The 22,195-nt window shown below is 31.9% G+C and overlaps 2 protein-coding genes across 2 annotated transcripts; both read left to right on the forward strand.

The window, feature by feature from the left end:
• The first annotated feature begins 1,314 nt into the window (after window positions 1-1,314).
• LOC126735027 (ADP-ribosylation factor-like protein 2) lies at window positions 1,315-22,188 on the forward strand. The gene is made up of 6 exons (XM_050438897.1): window positions 1,315-1,479; window positions 6,866-7,185; window positions 7,264-7,374; window positions 7,430-7,592; window positions 21,829-21,909; window positions 21,969-22,188. The coding sequence occupies exons 2-6, from the start codon at window positions 7,121-7,123 to the stop codon at window positions 22,101-22,103; spliced, it is 555 nt and encodes a 184-aa protein (XP_050294854.1). The 5' UTR covers window positions 1,315-1,479; window positions 6,866-7,120; the 3' UTR covers window positions 22,104-22,188.
• On the forward strand, window positions 1,486-6,453 carry LOC126735025 (uncharacterized). Its single transcript, XM_050438895.1, has one exon. The coding sequence runs from the start codon at window positions 1,608-1,610 to the stop codon at window positions 3,039-3,041; it is 1,434 nt and encodes a 477-aa protein (XP_050294852.1). The 5' UTR covers window positions 1,486-1,607; the 3' UTR covers window positions 3,042-6,453.
• Window positions 22,189-22,195: the final 7 nt, after the last annotated feature.

Genomic DNA, 22,195 nt, shown 5'->3' on the forward strand with positions numbered 1-22,195 from the left:
AAGAATTTTAAAATCTCTACTATAATTAGACTGTCTAAGAAATAAAGCTTTTATTTCATAAGGTCAATGCCGTAAATGGTTTTGAAACTGTCAGAAGAAAAGAGAAAAAAGAATGAAACATATTAATATCAGCATTATACATATTCGCAATTTGAAACTTTTAGAATAGTAAATACATGCGAGTGAGAAAAAATATATAAAATGTTTAAAATGCAAATATTTAAGACAAGTGATCAGGCCAGATCCATTATTAAGAATTCTTCTAAGTTATACGGTACCGAAGCTACCAGGTACTCGGGAATATTATTTTTAAACATAGAAAAATTCATCTTTTTTTATATGAATAGGCAGTTTACAGTCTTACCCCCATATAACGAGAATTCTCTTTAACCCGCGCCTTATAGATTGTGACCAAGCACTTGAGAATTGGTATTAAATTTCGTGTTATATTCACGAATGTAACAGTGTAAACATTAGGGTGACAGTTCCAGTTTAAAGTAGAGTTAATGTAAAATGTGGCTCTGGTTAGACCTCATCTAGAGAATGATTCAGATATGTATGCCTTTCGAAGCCGTATAAATCGAAAATATTGACAAAGATTTCTGCGTTCTTTATGTCTTAAAAAACAATACTATGCGTTCTTTATGTCCTTACTAGGTATCAAATAAATCTATGCTAGACAGCTTTAAGTTCAGATCTCTTTTACAAAGAAGAAAGCAACATGCTTTGATACATCTCTATTGTATTTTATATATGGTTAATAAGTATCAGGAATATGTAATTTAATTAATTATATAAGCTAATCATATACAAAAGATAAATCTGAGAATTCCTACTAAACAGAGATTATTTTATATAAATGCCTTCAGTACTTCGACTTCTCCTTTCAACAGATTACGAACGTGATTTCTAGCGAAATTCAAAGAAATCTATTCCATATTAATATTAAGTACTTATAATAATTTAAATGCGACTTAAGCTATTTTAGGTTTTTATGTTGTGGTTTTTGGCTAATAACTTTACATGTAATTACTATAATTTAATTATTATAACGGTGCTCTTGAAATCAATCCCCAATTTGTTAGTATAATATGCGAGTCTGCAGAAGATTTAAGACTGTTCCATAAAATCACAGATGTATTCAACGTATAAATATATAACTAACTGAACTACAAGAACTTGTCATTCACATTCACTTTCTGTTTTGTACTACAGAACTTGATTCTCGGTAGGTACTAAGTTGCTGAGACTCGCAATTAAAATCAAGCTCATGTAAATCCACCTTCAAAAAGGAGTTACCCTAGCTACAAATAAAAAGGTAAGCAAATAAACATAACCTAAGAGTTCCAGAATTGTCATACAAGGTTGGACAACATTTTTTATTTACTGCATTATTCGAGACAGGCTACATTATATTTTTGGAGGCTGTGTTTCGATCTTGTCCTACTAATTTATTTTCTTTTTGTGTGCGTGTAAAAGGTAAGTTGAGCTTACTCTAAGTGGTTAAAGCTTTCTACATACTAGCTTGCTTTTATTTGCTTTTTGGCTTAAAAATTTCCATTTTGTGCATGCTTATTTCCAATTACATTGCTTAAAGTTAAAGTATTATGAGTGAAGCAGGGGGGGGCGGCCCCCCCCAGCCCATGGCAACAATGCCAAAAGAATGTGACGCTATAGATAATGGCAATGTTGATGTTTGTAGTATTTCAATAGAGGCTTCAAATACTAAAAAAAACGACCTTGAAAAAGAACCAGTTTTTTATTCTAAAAATGATACTGGCCCATTTCTTGTCTATTTAGAATCCACCGAAAAAGTGGGTTTTAATGTAGGCAAATTTAATAATATTAAAATTGCTAGAGACATTTTTAACCTAAATCTGACAGACGTTAAAAAAATTAAAAATAAAGGCTTAAACAGAATCTCTGTAGAATTCATTAATTTCCTGTCTGCAAATAATTTTGTTAAAAACAAAACCCTGATAAATAAGGGCTATAAAATCTATATTCCATTTAACTTTGTGACTTGTAAAGGGTTAGTCAGGCAAATTGACATAGAAATAGGCGAAAAAGAAATATTAGAATGTTCTAAAACTGATACCGGCATAGAAATTCTAGAGGTTAAAAGATTAAACCGAAAAATAATTAAAGACAAAGATATAACATATGAACCCACTGGCTCGGTTCTTATTACATTTAAAGGTGTTTGTCTTCCCAAATCCCTAAATATCTACAGACTGGAAAGACCCATTTCTATATACATCTCCCCTGTAACGCAGTGCTTTAGATGTTTACGGTATGGTCATACTCGCACTAACTGTAAAGGCAAAGAAAGGTGCTTCACATGTGGTGAGGAAAAAAAATCTGATTTAGAGGAGCACCCCTCTTGCGAAACTAAATGTTTTTATTGTAAAGGTCCCCATAAATCTACAGACAAAAGCTGCCCCGAATATACTAGGCAAAAAAACATAAAAGAGTTAATGGCATTCGAAAATATTCCCTTTTTTGATGCAAGCGAAATTGTTAAAAAGACGTATTTGACACGTAATGAATTTGTATATCATCCTTCTGACTTCCCTAATATTAAAAATCTAAATAGTCCTGAAAAGAACTATCTAAAAGAGAAAGTAATCCAACCATCACAAAGACGAACCCAACATGCAAAAACTGACCCTATTAAAAGATCATACCAACAAGTAGTCTCTGAAAATAATACAAAGAAAAGAATAATTCATAAAGGTTATGATGTAAAGGCACATAATGATAACTTAATTTCCCCTAACTCTAGACCCCAAAAAGAAGCTAGCTCTCCAATTTTTTCATTAACAAAAGAAAACAGTCTCAAAACACAAATGCCTTCTACAAGTGCAGTTCATAGTTTTAATTCTCATGAATCTTCTTGGTACCCAGATGAAGTTAAAAGCATCATCGATGCATTTTTAAACATGTCAGAAAACAATAAAAGGACAATAAAAACCTTTTTATTCAATCAAAATTTTGATATGGATATTGATCCCGGCTCTCAGTCAGATTCATTTAACTAAAATCAATTTTCCCTTCACATTAATGTCAGGAGTAAATAATTTAAAGATCATCTTTTGGAATCTAAGAAGTATAAACTCTAATAGGGGCAACTTAATAAACCTAATTTACAAAGAAACCCCTGACATTTTTTTAATAAATGAATCATGGCTAAAAACCTCTGATAACTTTAAACTAAATTCTTACAACATAGTTAGGCAAGATAGAAATGATGGTTATGGCGGAGTGGTCACATGTATCAAAAATAATCTGATTTTTAAGACAATTAAATCTTTTTCTTCCGACCATATACAATATATTATAATTGAGATAGGTAAATTGCAAGTTGTTAACTTTTATTGTAACTCACATAATCACATTAATGAGGACATCCTTAATGATCTGATTTCTTTTAACCCTAAAAATATTGTTATAATGGGAGATTTTAATTCTCATTCTCCCTTGTGGGATAAAGCTACACCCAATAAAGGGGGCAGAATAATAAATGATTTTATTTCAAACAATGGACTTGTAATCATGAATGATGGTTCACCAACACTTTTTCAACTGTCCCTGTCATTGCCAAGTGCTGTAGACTTAACTATGGTAAGCGGAAATTTAGCTTTACAAGCAACCTGGAACACCATCAGGGATTGTGGAAACAGTGACCACTTTCCCATACGTTTTATACTTAACAACCATGACAATAATGACTTACATAACATCATTAGGCCCTATAATATTAGAAACTTCAAAAAAGTGGATTGGGAAAGTTTTCATGATAAAGTGTTAATAGCCCTTTCAGATTTGAATTACAACCTGTCTTATAACGAATTAATTGGTCATATAAACATAGTAGCCGATCAGGTAATCCCAATTAAAACAGTTGGCACGTTTAAAAAAAGGGGTAATCCGTGGTGGGATGTTGATTGTACATCCTGGATCAGAGAAAGAAAAACGGCCATAGCAACATTTAATAATAACCCATCAATAGAAAATTATATTGCAGCCAAAAAGGCCATAGCCATTACTAGAAAAAAATTAAACAATAAAAAAAAGGAAAAGTTTAGACTATTTTGTGAAACTTTAAATAGAAATTCTAGTATTAAATATGTTTGGAACAAGGTAAAAAAATTTAACAACAACTCTAAAGTAAACCGATTTAATGTTACAATTTCAGACAACTTTAAACAATTGATCCTTAATAATATGACAGTTGTAAACGTAGACCCCAACTTTAACTTTGTTCGGGTCAATGATACTGAGAACATAAAGCTTTTTTCATTAAATGAGCTAAATCTAGCCTTAAAAAATAAAAAATCATCTGCACCAGGTATGGATGACATGTCATATCAAATGTTCAAATTCTTACCATTTAAAGCAAAGCAAATTCTCCTGAATATTTACAATAACACTTTGATGGGGGGTGAAATACCTATATCTTGGAAAAAATTCAATGTCATTAGTTTCTTAAAGCCAGAGAGGGATCCATCAAATCCTGAAAATTATAGACCAATTGTCTTATCTTCATGCGGAGCCAAAATCTTAGAAATTATGGTTAAAAATCGACTAGACTGGCGATTGGAACATAACTTAGAATTTTCACATAAACAGACAGGTTTTCGCAAGGGAAAGGGTATATACAATAATATTGCATATATCACTTCATACATTAACCTTGCTTTTCAATCCTCCGAATCAGTTATTGCCGTTTTTTTAGATATCAAGGCAGCATACGATAACGTAAATATATACAAACTTTACGACAAAATTAAAAATCTCCAAGTGCCTGGTTTATTGTGTAATTTAATTTTTAATCTCCTGACGGAACGGTCTTTATTTTGTAGGGGTAATGATGGGTCCTTTTTAGGACCAGTTCAATCAACTACGGGGGTACCACAGGGCTCCCCCCTAAGTACGATTTTATTCAACATATATATAAGGGACATTTTTAATTTAAATCTGGGAGAAGCATCTATAATTGGGTATGCTGATGATCTGGCAGTAATTATTAAGGGTAAAAATGTCACTTCCATGGTGAATAAAATAAATAATGCCCTAGAGCGCATACACTTATTTCTCAGTGAACATAACCTATCTGTCTCTTATAACAAAAGCGAGGCAATTTGGTTTACTAGAGGGAGGAGAAGCAATGCCCCACCACCTATACAATTCAACAATTCAGTTATTTCTTATAAACGACAGGTAAAATATCTGGGTGTAATTCTACATGAGAACCTAAAATGGGCACCTCATATTATTAATATTACTAATAAGGCCAAAAAATCATTAAATGTCCTAAGAGCACTTTGTAGGGTATGGTGGGGTGCCGACCCAAAAACCCTCCTAATTGTCTTCTTTGCTTTAGTACAATCCCACCTGGATTTTGGATCAATTTTTTTCAAGCCTTGTTCAAACACTGCACTCAATAGATTAGATGTGGTTTTTTATGAAGGCTTACGTATATGTCTGGGATGTATGCGGTCTACCCCTAAGGTTGCACTTTTGGCAGAAGCATCTGTCATGGATCTAGAACACAGAAGAAAGATAATTGCCCTTAAATTCATTTCTAAAATCCTATCTATAACAAATCACCCGACCATACAAATAATAAATAATATCCGAATGAAAGTAATCCATAGACCAGAATTCTGGAATGAGAACAAAATGCCATATTTAGTGGAAGCATTACAATCTTATAGGCCACATTTAAAATCAATTTATAGGGGTCCAACTTTTCCCTGTTATGAGATTGACTTTCCTATTCTTTGCAAACCTTTAAAACCCATAAATCTTAACTGTAAAAAAGGGGATGGTATATCTAAAAACATATTTGCGGCAGAATCCAACAAATTAAAAGCCCAATATACATTTATTTTTTCTGATGCATCAAAAAAATGTGAAAGGGTGGGGTTTGGCATATCCATCCCCTCTTTGAATTATAAATTCTCACAAAGACTTCCCAACAATTTAAGTATATATAAAGCAGAAATAATTGCAATACATGATGCCATTAAAACTGCTATTAACCAAAAAATTAAAAATGCGATAGTCTTTTCAGATTCAAAGGGAGCCATAACAAAACTCTGCAACCCTTCCTTTGCAGCTAACTCCGAACATTGGGTTCTGTCTACAAAAAGGCTGATTGTCACGACTAACAAAAATGATTATAACATCAAATTATCCTGGATTCCAGGACACTCTGGTATAACCGGAAATACGGAGGCAGATACTCTGGCCAAGATTGGGACAGACTTAAATATTCCTAGAAAAATATTATATGACATAAAAGATATTTTTAATCCTCTTAAGCAAGAAATTTCAAACGTCTTCAAAAATAAATGGAAAGCTTTGGTTACAACGAAACATCACGGCTATGCCGGGGTTCAATCTACTTTTAACAGTAAAAAATGGTACGCCAATTTGACCTATAGGGATAGAAAACACGTTACAACAATAATTAGAATGCGCACAGGTCATTGCCTGACTAACGCCCATCTATATAAGATTAAAATGAAAGGTAGCCCTTATTGCGACTGCGGTATGCTTGATGACCTAAACCACATATTTTTTGAATGCCCTATTAATAATATACCCGATCTAGACTTGTATAAAATCTTTGTATTGAAAAAGAAAATATCACCATTATCCATAACTCAAATTCTGTCTGCCCCCGACGACGAATCAATAGAAATAATCATGCGATTTATAAACATCAATAAGATTAAACTTTGAAGCTCAACTATCCAATACCCCTCTTGTATCCTACAATCCCGCTTGTTTTAGTGCTTGGTGTGGTCCCTCATTCCTTTTGTTGTAATACTAACGTTTTCCTCCCGTATTATAGCTACAAACCATAAAGCCGACGGCCGATACAAGACAAAGCTATAGTCACAAGCTAAACAGAACGAGCAAAGTTGTAATATAAGAAGATATTTCGGAGATTCCTGCATGGTCCAGAGCCAGACAAAGAAGGAGTCTCCCCCAAATCGGGCTGGCAATTGCCTCGCAGCAAAGCCATCAACTAAACAAACAACAACAACAACAAGGTTGGACAAAATATTTAAGTAGCCTTTATTATCACAACAACTATAGGTAAAATATGGGTTTTTTAACGGTATTGAAAAAAATTAAGCAAAAGGAAAAAGAAATTCGCATCCTGATTCTGTATCCTTTTAATATACCTGTCATTTTTTGAAGAAATTTGAACAGATGGTCAATATTTTACTTAACAAAAACGTCTAGGGGCTTAGATAATGCAGGAAAAACAACAATCCTCAAAAGATTCAACGGCGAACCGATCGACACTATTTCACCGACTTTGGGTTTCAATATAAAAACTCTAGAACACAGAGAGTAAGTAGAGTTGTCAAGTCAATGACCTTCGTTGATATTAAACAATAATTTTTAGGTTCAAATTGAATATGTGGGATGTTGGTGGTCAAAAGTCTCTTAGATCATATTGGAGAAACTATTTTGAATGCACTGATGGTCTTATATGGGTCGTTGATAGTGCTGATAAAAGAAGACTTGAAGATTGTATGAAGGAACTTCACTCTCTTCTCCTAGAGGAGGTATGGTTTATTTTATAAAGGGTGTTAGTAAATATTTTTTCATTTCTCTTTTGACTGCTTCACAAGTTTAATTATAAAGTCTGTCTTCTACTATTTAACTGTTGAGAACCTAGTCAATGGTTCAAATTCAAATGTGTGTGAAGCTAGCGTCCGATCGATATCCAGCAACCAAAATCGAGAACGCAGCATATGCCGGTTGCCAGCGACCAATTTATAGTCCGCGCTCCCTGTTATTTAATCAATATAATGCCCGTATCTCCAAAAATTCCCAAGGGATTTTAATAATTTTTTGTCCAGATATTAACAATGAATACCTAGATCGACTGACGATGGTCTCAAACCTCTACAAACTAAGGTTTTGTTGTGAAAATTAATTAAAAAGTCAAATGGTAAAAAAATGAAAAAGGCTCTAACTCCCAAAATTCCCAAAGGATTTGGATAAAACTTTTTTTTATAAAAGATAATAAATATCTAAATTGATTTTAGATGGTTGCAAACCTCTACAAACGAAAGTTTTTTGGTAAAAAATTATTGAATTTTTAGATGTACAAAAAAAATTTAAAAGCTATAACTTCCAAAACTCCCAAAGGATTCGAATGAAACGTTTTTATACAACTAACAATAAATATCTAAATCGATTTTACATGGTTGCAAATCTCTACAAACGAAAGTTTTTTGGTAAAAAATTATTGAAGTGTTAGATGTAAAAAAATATAAACGGCTATAACTCCCAAAACTCCCAAAGGATTTGAATGAAACTTTTTTACGCAGTTAGTAATAAATATTTAAATCGATTTTACATGGTTGCAAACCTCTACAAACGAAAGTTTTTTGGTAAAAAATTATTGAATTTTTAGATGTACAAAAAAAATTTAAAAGCTATAACTTCCAAAACTCCCAAAGGATTCGAATGAAACGTTTTTATACAACTAACAATAAATATCTAAATCGATTTTACATGGTTGCAAATCTCTACAAACGAAAGTTTTTTGGCAAAAAATTATTGAAATGTTAGATGTAGAAAAATATAAACGACTATAACTTCCAAAACTCCCAAAGGATTCGAATGAAACTTTTTTATACAACTAATAATAAATATCTAAATCGATTTTACATGGTTGCAAATCTCTACAAACGAAAGTTTTTTGGCAAAAAATTATTGAAATGTTAGATGTAAAAAAATATAAACGGCTATAACTCCCAAAACTCCCAAAGGATTTGAATGAAACTTTTTTACGCAACTAGCAATAAATATTTAAATCGATTTTACATGGTTGCAAATCTCTACAAACGAAAGTTTTTTGGCAAAAAATTATTGAAATGTTAGATGTAAAAAAATATAAACGGCTATAACTCCCAAAACTCCCAAAGGATTTGAATGAAACTTTTTTACGCAATTAGTAATAAATATTTAAATCGATTTTACATGGTTGCAAATCTCTACAAACGAAAGTTTTTTGGTAAAAAATTATTGAAGTGTTAGATGTATTAAAAAAAACTTAAGGCTATAACTTCCAAAACTCTCACAGGATTTGAATAAAACTTTTTTTAATATTAATAATAAACATTTTAAGTGATGAGATTTAAGACATGTTGCAAAACTCTCTATTTAAACTAATTAAATTGAGTTATTTTAACTAATCAAAAGGCCATAATAATTTTCCAATTGTTTATTTTATATAACAAATACAAAGATAGTGATTTCTGAGTAGAAATACAAGATCCAAGTCCAGCCAAATAGTAGTAGGGAATTAAACCATCGGGGCTAGTAGCTCTAAGTCGTCGATACTACAGTCAGGTGCTACAAAAGGAGTCCGGGTCTTCCCTTTAGGTAATCGCTCTCTTTCAGGAGACAACAGTCAATATTCTCCATAAAGGTCCAATCAAAAATTACGTTAAAACCACTGGCTGGATTGTTACCAAGATGCCTAGAAAGTATACCTGAGGAGGTTTCATTAATTGTATTTAAGGAAAACTTACATAGGCCCCGTTTGTAGCAGTGTGTGGTCTCAGTTAAGATCCTTTTGGAAATTCATCCAGGAATTTGCATATGTTGTTAGAAGCAGTTAAGTTTTTACCCACTGAACTGCCCAGCAATAAAATTCTTTGTGCACTTTGGTGTAATTTTTTTTTTAATTTTGTTTTATTACACGACGGGGAATGCATTTACGCACGAACTGGGACGCACAAGGCACTCCATATTATTCCATACTACTATTTGGCTGGACTTGGATCTTGTATTTCTACTCAGAAATCACTATCTTTGTATTTGTTATATAAAATAAACAATTGGAAAATTATTATGGTCTTTTGATTGGTTAAAATAACTCAATTTAATTAGTTTAAATAGAGAATTTTGCAACATGTCTTAAATCTCATCACTTAAAATGTTTATTATTAATTTTAAAAAAAAGTTTTATTCAAATCCTGTGAGAGTTTTGGAAGTTATAGCCTTAAGTTTTTTTAATACATCTAACAATTCAATAATTTTTTACCAAAAAACTTTCATTTGTAGAGGTTTGCAACTATGTAAAATCGATTTAAATATTTATTATTAGTTGTATAAAAAAGTTTTATTCAAATCCTGTGAGAGTTTTGGAAGTTATAGCCTTAAGTTTTTTTTAATACATCTAACACTTCAATAATTTTTTACCAAAAAACTTTCGTTTGTAGAGATTTGCAACCATGTAAAATCGATTTAAATATTTATTACTAATTGCGTAAAAAAGTTTCATTCAAATCCTTTGGGAGTTTTGGGAGTTATAGCCGTTTATATTTTTTTACATCTAACATTTCAATAATTTTTTACCAAAAAACTTTCGTTTGTAGAGATTTGCAACCATGTAAAATCAATTTAAATATTTATTACTAATTGCGTAAAAAAGTTTCATTCAAATCCTTTGGGAGTTTTGGGAGGTATAGCCGTTTATATTTTTTTACATCTAACATTTCAATAATTTTTTGCCAAAAAACTTTCGTTTGTAGAGATTTGCAACCATGTAAAATCGATTTAAATATTTATTGCTAATTGCGTAAAAAAGTTTCATTTAAATCCTTTGGGAGTTTTGGAAGTTATAGCCGTTTATATTTTTTTACATCTAACATTTCAATAATTTTTTGCCAAAAAGCTTTCGTTTGTAGAGATTTGCAACCATGTAAAATCGATTTAAATATTTATTACTAATTGCGTAAAAAAGTTTCATTCAAATCCTTTGGGAGTTTTGGAAGTTATAGTCGTTTATATTTTTCTACATCTAACACTTCAATAATTTTTTACCAAAAAACTTTCGTTTGTAGAGATTTGCAACCATGTAAAATCGATTTAGATATTTATTATTAGTTGTATAAAAAAGTTTCATTCGAATCCTTTGGGAGTTTTGGAAGTTATAGTCGTTTATTTTTTTCTACATCTAACATTTCAATAATTTTTTACCAAAAAACTTTCGTTTGTAGAGGTTTGCAACCATGTAAAATCGATTTAAATGTTTATTACTAGTTGCGTAAAAATGTTTCATTTAAATCCTTTGGGAGTTTTGGAAGTTATAGCTTTTAAATTTTTTTTGTACATCTAACATTTCAATAATTTTTTACCAAAAAACTTTCGTTTGTAGAGGTTTGCAACCATGTAAAATCGATTTAAATATTTATTACTAACTGCGTAAAAAAGTTTCATTCAAATCCTTTGGGAGTTTTGGGAGTTATAGCCGTTTCTATTTTTTTACATCTAACACTTCAATAATTTTTTACCAAAAAACTTTCGTTTGTAGAGATTTGCAACCATGTAAAATCGATTTAAATATTTATTGCTAGTTGCGTAAAAAAGTTTCATTCAAATCCTTTGGGAGTTTTGGGAGTTATAGCCGTTTATATTTTTTTACATCTAACACTTCAATAATTTTTTGCCAAAAAACTTTCGTTTGTAGAGATTTGCAACCATGTAAAATCGATTTAGATATTTATTGTTAGTTGTATAAAAAAGTTTCATTCGAATCCTTTGGGAGTTTTGGAAGTTATAGCTTTTAAATTTTTTTTGTACATCTAAAAATTCAATAATTTTTTACCAAAAAACTTTCGTTTGTAGAGGTTTGCAACCATGTAAAATCGATTTAAATATTTATTACTAATTGCGTAAAAAAGTTTCATTCAAATCCTTTGGGAGTTTTGGGAGTTATAGCCGTTTATATTTTTTTACATCTAACACTTCAATAATTTTTTACCAAAAAACTTTCGTTTGTAGAGATTTGCAACCATGTAAAATCGATTTAGATATTTATTGTTAGTTGTATAAAAAAGTTTCATTCGAATCCTGTGGGAGTTTTGGAAGTTATAGCTTTTAAATTTTTTTTGTACATCTAAAAATTCAATAATTTTTTACCAAAAAACTTTCGTTTGTAGAGGTTTGCAACCATCTAAAATCAATTTAGATATTTATTATCTTTTATAAAAAAAAGTTTTATCCAAATCCTTTGGGAATTTTGGGAGTTAGAGCCTTTTTCATTTTTTTACCATTTGACTTTTTAATTAATTTTCACAACAAAACCTTAGTTTGTAGAGGTTTGAGACCATCGTTAGTCGATCTAGGTATTCATTGTTAATATCTGGACAAAAAATTATTAAAATCCCTTGGGCATTTTTGGAGATACGGGCATTATATTGATTAAATAACAGGGAGCGCGGACTATAAATTGGTCGCTGGCAACCGGCATATGCTGCGTTCTCGATTTTGGTTGCTGGATATCGATCGGACGCTAGCTTCACACACATCAAATTCAAAATATTAGTTTTAAGCTTAATATGATAACTTCATGTCAAAATGCCAGCTTTAAATCCTTTTTTTTAAATGCTATACTGGGATCTGTTAAAATGTTTATTTTAAAGGTCATTTAAAATTTGGAGGTGAGATTAAATTATAAAGATCTCCAAAAAAATCTATCTAGTGTATAGAGAGTTCACTACATTTTTGTTTAAAGATTGCATTGGTGTCCTGGCTGATCCGCTGACCTACATTTTCAACTTAATACTGTCAACAGAACAAATCCCTGAAATTTAGAAGACTGCTAAGATAATACCTATTTTAAAAGCTGGGGCTCTGATCAAATTGTGAACTACAGGCCAATCTCATTACTCTGTAACTTCTCAAAAATTTTTGAAATTATCCTGAATCGGTCGCTATTTAGTCACTCAAAAGAAGTCATCTCTGTAGACCAGCATGGATTTTTTAGCGGGTGATCTTGTGTTACTAACTTATCCTGTCTGTCTAGCCACATCTGTGAATTACTTGATGTTAATACTCAAGTCGATGTTATTTATACCGACTTCAAAAAAGCCTTTGATCGGATAGATCACTATATTTTGCTGCATAAATTAACTCAGTATGGTTCTTCAGGGAGATTATTTAATTTATTACATTCCTACTTGATTGGTAGATCTCAATATGTTGAATATGAGGGCTTTAAATCGAAACTTTTTAACGTAACGTCGGGTGTGCCACAGGGCTCGAACCTGGGTCCGCTCCTGTTTAGTTTTTTTATAAATGACTTGATTGAGTCACTCACTTGTCATAGGCTGGCTTTTGCCGATGATTTGAAGCTATATTTAAATGTATATGGTTTGGAGGATTGTGTTTTTCTTCAGAACTGTCTAAATACATTGGAGGTATGGTGCGCTGTTAACAGGTTAGGCTTGAATGCGGCTAAGTGTAGTGTGGTCAGTTACTCTAGATCAAAAACATCCTTAAATTTTAATTACTTTATTAATGATACTATTTTGAGTAGATTAGAGCAAATTACTGATCTTGGTATAACCTTTGACTCTGAATTTACATTCATTCCACACTTCAATAACATAGTCAAGTCAGCCCTGAGAAGGCTTGGGTTCATAATTAGAAGTTCTCAGAGTTTTACTTTGGAATCTACATTAAAACTGCTTTTCTGTTGCTTTGTGAGATCAAAACTGGAGTTTGGCTGCATTATATGGAACCCGCTCTATCAGAATCATGTTGGTCTTCTTAAATCTGTTCAGCGTAGATTTGCTAAGTTTTTGGCCTTCAGGCAGGATGGCATATATCCTGTAAGAGGGTTTGATCATCGGCAACTATTGGAACACTTCAATCTACATCTATTACATCTCAGAAGAATGATCTTCTCTGTAAAATTCCTGCATAGGTTACTGAATGAATTCATTGATAGTCCTGTACTTCTTTCTGGTGTTTCATGGTGCCTAGGCTTGATGCTATATACATTCATATACATTCCATAACATTCTTTCTGCCAAGACCTCATACTAACATCCTGTTGAAATCGCCACTATATCCAATATGCGCTATATTTAATCGGATCTGTCACATGTGCGATATAAATTTCTCTCCGGTTCATGTGATTATCAATATCTTGGTGGATCATTACTCTCGGGATTAGGGCCCATGTGTTTAAGTTATAGTTAGTAGGTATATTGCAGTTAATTTAATTTAATTTTGTTGAATATGTGATTATCTTGTTAAACTTTACTTTACCCTTTTTCTTTTCTTTTCATTCTTTTAGGTTTATTTGTGTGTGTTTTTTTTAACTATATTTTTCAATGTTTTGCAACTGTTTCCTGTTATTGGGCAAGTTGCCTGTCTGAAATAAAGGCTTATTATTATTATTAATATAATGCTTTAATGTCAAGAAATTTTACAATTTGAAACCACCTGAGGAAACATCTTTCATATATGATGCGAACCATTGCATAGCGGCCCCCTGAAAACCATAAAGCTGAAGCTTCCACAGCAGTATTCCGTGATCAACACAATCAAAGGCCTTGGTCATATCACAGAACGCTGCCGCAGCCAACCCGACACTGTTCAGTTCCAAAATGAAGGACTCTAGGAATAAGAAAATAGCCTCAGACGTTCCCTTACCTTCCTGGAATCCAAGTTGTTTGCTTCCAATTATATTTTTTTGGGTCAAATAGGACATCATGTGGCTCTTTACTAGTCTTTCAATAATTTTGGAAAGTGTTGACAGCAGTGCTATGGGTCTATAATTAGAGGGAGACTCTGGATCACCTCCTTTAAATAATGGAATTACTTTAGCTATCTTAAGGCAATCCAGAAATGTACCTGTGGTAAAAGAGTGATTTATGGCACTAACTAATAGCTCCAATGCGCAAGTTAAGGAAATGCTGCACAGTTAGACCATCATAGCCAAAAGACTTTTTTTTCTTAATTTCCCTAAGGGTAGATTTAATTTCCGCAATATCAACAGGCAGGAAAAAGAATGAATCGGGCTCAGCAGGACGATCAAGATACTGCTGATAATTAGAGTCGCCCTGGATTTTATTTGCCAAGTTTCTACCAATAGTACAGTAGAAGTCATTTAGTTTGTCAGGCCTAATATTTGTTTCCAAACATGATCAATCCCCCTGCTTTCCCCACAACTCATTAACTATCTTCCAAGCTTCTCTTTGAATATTGCTTGAATTACTTTTTTTTATGATAACTTTCTTTAGCATTTTTAATGATTGCTCTATATAATGCCCTATAAGCATTAAAATAATTTAAAAATGCATTATTATTAATTTAACATTTACGAATATAGTGTAGGCACCTGAGGTTTCTTGCAGAGGTTTGAATACCTTTGGTAATCCATTTCTTTCTTGATTTTTTCTTTAATAATCTAATTGGAAAGGCTTTATTAATATGTTCACACAAAATTTTATGAAAAAATTTACAATTTTACACAAAAAATTTTCTTCATTAATATTAGAACAAACATAATCAATTTGAGTCGCAGAATGGGCAGTGATCCGGGTAGGACCCTCAAACATTACATTTAAATCGTAAGACTTTAATAAACAAGACAAATTGGTGTTGTTATTTGAAAGGTCTAGTAAGTCGACGTTAAAATCACCACACAAAATTATCCTAGAACTAACATTTAAGCCACTCAGTAAAACTTCTAACTTAAACAAGAAATCACCCACACTAGCGCCAGGAGTTCTATATAAACATATAATGTACCTACAAGTTTGCAGTCTTACTATGTATAATAGACAATTCAAGCGCCTTGTCTTCATTTAAATAGTCAAATTTACTTAATTCTACAAAATGCCTAAATGCCCTACCGAAATGCATAATACATTTACCTAAGTGACCTACATGCATTTTTCTTGGAGATAAAGACTTCCCCATTTTGTAATCTTTTTATTCATATATTTACGCACAAGGAGATGCACTTTTCTAAATAAGCCGAGAGAGTCATACGTTAAATACAGAATTAAATTTGTGTATTTTCCAAGAGAAAACAATTTGTATAGCAGGGAAGTTTTAAACTTATTAATACGTATACACATGATGACATTGTCCTTACTACTAAATTTCATTGTTTCTATAAACAGATTTGATATAACTTCTTCATATGCCCCATGGCTTAATGATTCCTGTGTATGAAGAACATGCTGTATTGAGCTGGGGAAAAAATATTTAGAACATTGCTTTGCAGTTTCGTCTCCTATCAGGATGACCTTTTTCTTTACATTAAGGTTTTCCATTATCTCCTTTTTATTCTCAGTCGCATTAGTGACGGGCGTAGGGGATGCTGTATTATTTCTGTCATCAGGAGTTTGTTCTTGGAAAAGCTGCACTGGCGAGCTGTGTAAATTGTTTAAGCCAGACAATTTTTTGGCATAGTAGTCATTTTCAGCGTTTAGAGTCTCGACTGTGACAAGCAATTCCTGTCTTTGTTGTTCCATTACTCTCAGCTTGTTTTCTACTGACATACCCTTATCTGACATGTCTTTCTCAGGATAAGTCTGTATAACCTTATGGTTAATGGAAATAGGTTTTGTTTGTAGTAAAACAGTTTGCCTTTGAGTCACTGTCTGCGTATCTTTTTCTTGTTTAGATAACCATACAGTTTGAGTGCAGCTATCTATTAAAGGTCGTGGCGTAAGGGTATTTATCTGTTCTGAGAGGTTGTTAACTAATTCTGTAAGATCTGCTATCATTTTGGTTTTGTGTTCCACGTCGGACATTAAATTACTCTCTGTTTCCAGAGCATGTTCCTCAAAGGCACATGAATTTCTTTTGAGTCTTTGTATCTGAAGTTGCTGTTGTTTTAGTTTGTCCTCCAGTTTATTGATATTAGATTTTAGTGAGTCTATATGTTCTTCTTCATGTTTCGCCTTTTCAGCACACCCCACAGAGCACCATACCAAATTTTTATTAAAAACTGTGTATTAAAAACTGTGTATTTTTATTAAAAACTGTCGGTATGTTTTAAGCAGCTTGGATGATACACACTTTTACATACAACACAGAAAAAGTTATTTTGCGGTTTATCGTTACAACACAAAGTTTGTAGCCATATTTATTGTTTATTACAGTTTCCTACATTTGTCAAACAAAAAAATAAAAATTAAAAAAAAAAGTGAATGGGAAATTAAATTTAAGTATGAATAAAAAAGTCTTTTACTGCATACAAGGCTCTCTCCAGTAAGTACAATTTTAATGCTTTGTGAAATGAAGGAAAGGAAGGTATGGACTTTATTTCTAATGGCAGATTGTGAATTTTTTTCATATTATACACAATCGATATTTTTACTAGCTCTGAGCAAAGGGTTGGAAGATCTGCATTCCTGAGCGAGTAACTGTGAAGTGGCCCTTCCGAAATAGCTGTAACATGTTTACAGATTAAACAAATAGTTTAGCCCAAGTGAGTAACAAACAACTCTTTTTTGAAGCTTAAAAATACAGTCAAATTGAATAATGCCAACATATACCCCAGAATGGTAGGGCTTAATGGAGATACAAGTCAAAAAAGGCATAATACACTGTTCTAGAAGTGGAGAAATTCATAAAAAAAAGTGTCGCTGTTGAATGGTTGTTCAGGCTGGAGTATACATTATTAAAAAGAGAAAAGAAGAAGTATTCACCATGGATCTAAGATAATATCATGTCTTAAGATCAAAAAAAAATAAAAAAGGACTTTAAAACATATAAAATTTAGTGTGATTATTATAACCAAATTAGGAATTTTACCAATTTTCCAATAAAAGTAGGTAAGTGGACTTATATTTCAAAATTCCAATATTAAGGAAAAGTGGAAAGAATTATAAAACTTAGACTAGAAATTAGACTTCATCAGTCATACCCTGTAATTGACTATTAGGAAAGTCAAAATAAAATAAACCATATATTCAGTGTAAGAAACACTGTGTTAACAATAGCCTAGAGATTTTGGCAGTAGGCCATTATCCGAGCTATGACTTTCTTAAAAGAAAACTTTACTAAAAAAAAAGAAAAAGAAAAATTGTAGATCATCATTATATAAATGGTTTTTGCTGAAATTTGTGCACCAACCAATACATACTTCACCAAGTTAAGTTGACATACTTCGCCTATTTGACTTTCCCAATAAAAAAAGTTTAAACATTTCAAAGATCACACAATTCCTGAATATATGAAAAATGTTAATAATTTTGTAAATCAAAATACAGTGTGACAATGATACCTGTCTCATACTAGTAAGTGAGACGGGAAGTAAATATGGCCGCTTCATTGACGTACACTATTCTGTTGTTTAGAAAGTCTAAGTCAAAATTCACTTTTATTTGCTAAGTTTACAAACTTGTGCTAAAAGCTTCCTAATCCTAGAATTTAGAATACTAGTAGTTGTTTGGTTAAACGAAAAGTAAGAGTTAAGAAAAAAAGCTGATTGAGACAAACAACTTCAAGAATATGTGCAGTAATGTGTCAAGTATAATACATTATTATGTATTTTATGTGCTATCACCTTTTTAAGCAATAAAAGAATCAGGAATTAATAGCATGAAAAAAATGAGAACAAGCATTAACCAACATTGTTTGAATAGGTACATTTGTAGTGATGCTTATGAGTATGATTTTTGTTGTTAAAACTTCTGTATTGGTGTCACACTTGAGAATATGTCCATGACGCAAATGTCATCAGTAGACCACAAATGCATGATGATAAAATCAAAAGAGCAACAAAAATGCAAATCATGCAAACGCGTTAAACCATTAATAAATACCGACGCACCTGATTGTTATGGATCGCCCCCACGCACATCGTGTGACGATGGTGGAAACCTTACTCGGCCATAATGCCAGGCTGTTTAGCCAATTAGATTAAGAGTACTCTGGCGCAAATACGTAATTTTACTATAAGTAATTGTCATATTGTTCAGATCAGAGACAAATACATTAATTTTTATTTATTAATAAAGAAACGAATATTGCATATGTTTGGCCACCTTTGCAGAGAAATTTGTCACACTCCATACATTCATTTGGGAGAATCAGAATCAGGATCTGATAATAATAATGAATTTTTGCAATTTTATTCAAGGAACATTATTGTTAATAACTTACTTTCTTTTTAAAATGTTTTCAAGTAAAACCTATTTTATTACAAATTTAAACTAAAGATTTTGGGATGGACCCGTTAAATATTTCTTTTGTTCGGCTCTTTTGCACATACATTGTTAGTTATTATTAGCCTTAACCTGTAGCTCCGCTCGCGTTGTAGAATTTTTACACATGCGATAAGAGCGTCAAGCGCTTATGTATGACCTTGCGTCAAGCAGGTTGATTTGTTATTGCAAAATAGCGATATTGCAATAGAATAATGCCTATTACCTTTCCGGGGATCAAAGAAGTTCCATTCCGTATTTCTTAAGTTATAAAAAAATAAACAACCAGATTTTCACATTAAATGTATAGATTAGATATTATTAATGAATGTATATTGCAAAACTATGTCCCTAAAATTTGCAAACAAGCCTTTATTATCCCCGTACCTAAATTATCTGATCCATCAGAATTAAGTCATTTTAGATTAATAAAGTATCTTTTTTCACTTTCGAAAGTACTAGAGTGTGTTCTTAAAATTGAAATTTTTCATAAGATAATGCTATCTTGCTCCCAAGCTGAGGCTCCTAAGAGAAACTGAGACAGTTCCGGGTTCGCTATTACTAATCTGCTATGCTAACATAACTGACAATATTGTAGTAGCGGAGCCTCGGATGCTAAATTTGCAGTTACTAAAGCGTCATGGGGTTTATTGGATTTAGAAGATTAAGTCCTAAAACGAAAAAAAAATTTATGTTAAGTTTGCCATTTTAATGAGGAGGTGAGCATATTCAAATCTCCAAAAATGTAAAAAAAAAAACGATTACATGGAAATATTTAAGCGCGTCAGACATTCATCGTGTATATGCGCTGTCTTTCTGATAACCAAGAGATATTAATCTGACGAGTAGTAAACTCAAAAAGTGTCATATTCAAATGTCTGACGATTTCGACGGGACCACAAGTCATGACCGATTTTTAAGATGTAAAAAAAATGCGATCTTGAAATACTCAACATCGTTAATATGACAATTAGAAAAAAAATCATTTTTATATTACTGGATGTAATTAAACAATATACAGTTATTTGTATAATTCTATCATTTATTAATACAAAATAGATAGAAAATCCTCACTGGATTCCTCTATAAAGTTGGTTTACACTTGGTAAATTTCTTCATCATCTCGTGGTTCTGTAAATAAACATGGATTATGAACTATACACTTTTTTATTTATTTTATACTATTAAAAGGAACACGTACCTGAATGTAAATCTGTATCTCCTAAAATGTCAGGTACTATGACGATATCTTCCCATGCTTCTAGATTTTTCTTTCTTGGTCGTTGGTTACCAACAAACCAAGTCGATAACCAAACCAAGAAACTAAACCAGGTTTTTTCTCCACAAAATACACATTTCACACTTATTATTGTAATGCATATAAAGCTTATAGCATTAAATTAACATAATCGTTTTGATACAACAAACAAATCGAAGCGTCAAACCCGTTCTATTGTAAGGGGTAAGGAGCTGAAATGGCATCCTGGCGGCAGACAATAGAGTGGGGATGGCGCGAGAGAGTGAAAGATAGACAAAGTGTGACAAGGAAAGAGAGACGCGAAGTCGGAAATACAATTCTCAGTAGCTGTACTGTCCACGCTATATTTATGGTTTTATAGCCCCATGAAAATTGTCAGATATTTTTTCTGTAATTCTTAAAAGATTTCCTTCAAAATAAAAAAAAATCAATCACGCTTGAGTATTTCAAGGTTACTTTTTTACACAACTTTGTGACTCGCCCATTTTCACGCTCAATTCGTCAGATTATTGAAATATACACTCTTTTTTATGCACTTGCCATTTCTTTCTGATAATACATTTTTTTTACTAATCTGACAGCTGGCAACGCACGCCTCTATACTAAGGATCCATATATGGTAGGGGTACATTATAGGGTATAAAGTTTCTTCCTATATGATTTTCTGACGCGCTCGAGTAACGCGCAAAATATCTGCTTGGGCTCCCCTATTATTGCTAGGATACAGACGTTACCATATTCTAGTCATGTTTCATTTTCTCTGATGTCTCAAAATATTCTGAAAATAAAATTAACCAAGATTTGAGTGCAATTTAACCTATCAAAATTAAAACTTAACCCAAAATTAACTTTTTTTTTCTGATACATCAATAAATCATTATAATTAAATCACGAAGGCATACCGTTTTGTTGAAAGGTGCAAAATTCGAAGTTGGTATTGAATTCTGCCACTTATTTTGGTAATCATGCGTCAGCTGTAAAAAGGCCTGTGTGGCTTTTAAATTTATATATTGAGGTATATACAGACAAAATGTAGATTGCGCCATCAAAAAGTTATTTTGCATTTTGCGATTAGCCGGTTTCATCTCAGTTTAATTACTGTGTGTTTACTGTATGGTTATAATATATAGGTTATAATTATAGTGCTTGGACTGTAATAGGTAAAGGTTACATAATTTTTAAAATTCATGTATTTATATTTTAGAATTATTGTGGTTAAATATGACAAGCCGCCCGGTATTGCATGATTTATCTTTTTATCATAAAATTCTTTAGAATTACAGTTCATTAATTAAATCCTTGGATAAAAACGCTTTAAATTCCCGAACACATCGAACTGAATTTTTTAAGTGATCTTTCTGTCACAGTATTGTGAAACAAATAAATACTTTAGATATAGACTCACATTTCCTATTCAGATCATATCTTTAAGGAAAAAATGTTCTTGGTCTTATTTAATAGTTAATGATCAGTGTCCAGCCTTAATATTTTTATTATCTAAATTTAAGAATAGACAACTACCAACATGTGGCATGAATACATAACTCAGTAAATTGTGTCTTTCAGAGACTCGCTGGAGCCACATTACTTATATTTGCCAACAAACAAGACTTACCAGGAGCGTACAATATTGACCAACTAAAAGAGGTATGCTATTATGCAAGTTCGATTATTATTAAACACAACTAATTTTGTACACTTTTAAGGCCTTGGAATTAGATACAATCAAAACTCATCACTGGAAAATTGTATCTTGCAGTGCTGTAACTGGTGAAAATCTACTTGAAGGGATTGACTGGCTTATAAATGATATAGCTGCGAGAATTTTTACTTTGGATTGAAAGTTGCCTTCCGGTTTTGACTATCTGTGATTTATTTAATGCTTTTTTATAGTGTTTTGTACTAGGATAAAAAAGAAGTCATTTTTTTATAA

Source organism: Anthonomus grandis, chromosome 4, assembly GCF_022605725.1.
Source record: "Anthonomus grandis grandis chromosome 4, icAntGran1.3, whole genome shotgun sequence".
Classification (NCBI taxonomy): domain Eukaryota; kingdom Metazoa; phylum Arthropoda; class Insecta; order Coleoptera; family Curculionidae; genus Anthonomus; species Anthonomus grandis.

Coding starts and splice junctions, on each gene's coding strand:
- LOC126735025 (XM_050438895.1), top strand. CDS start 1,608: ATGAGTGAAGCAGGGGGGGGCGGCCCCCCCCAGCCCATGGCAACAATG.
- LOC126735027 (XM_050438897.1), top strand. CDS start 7,121: ATGGGTTTTTTAACGGTATTGAAAAAAATTAAGCAAAAGGAAAAAGAA. Junction 7,593..21,828: donor ACTCTCTTCTCCTAGAGGAG/GTATGGTTTATT, acceptor TGTGTCTTTCAG/AGACTCGCTGGAGCCACATT. Junction 21,910..21,968: donor ATATTGACCAACTAAAAGAG/GTATGCTATTAT, acceptor TACACTTTTAAG/GCCTTGGAATTAGATACAAT.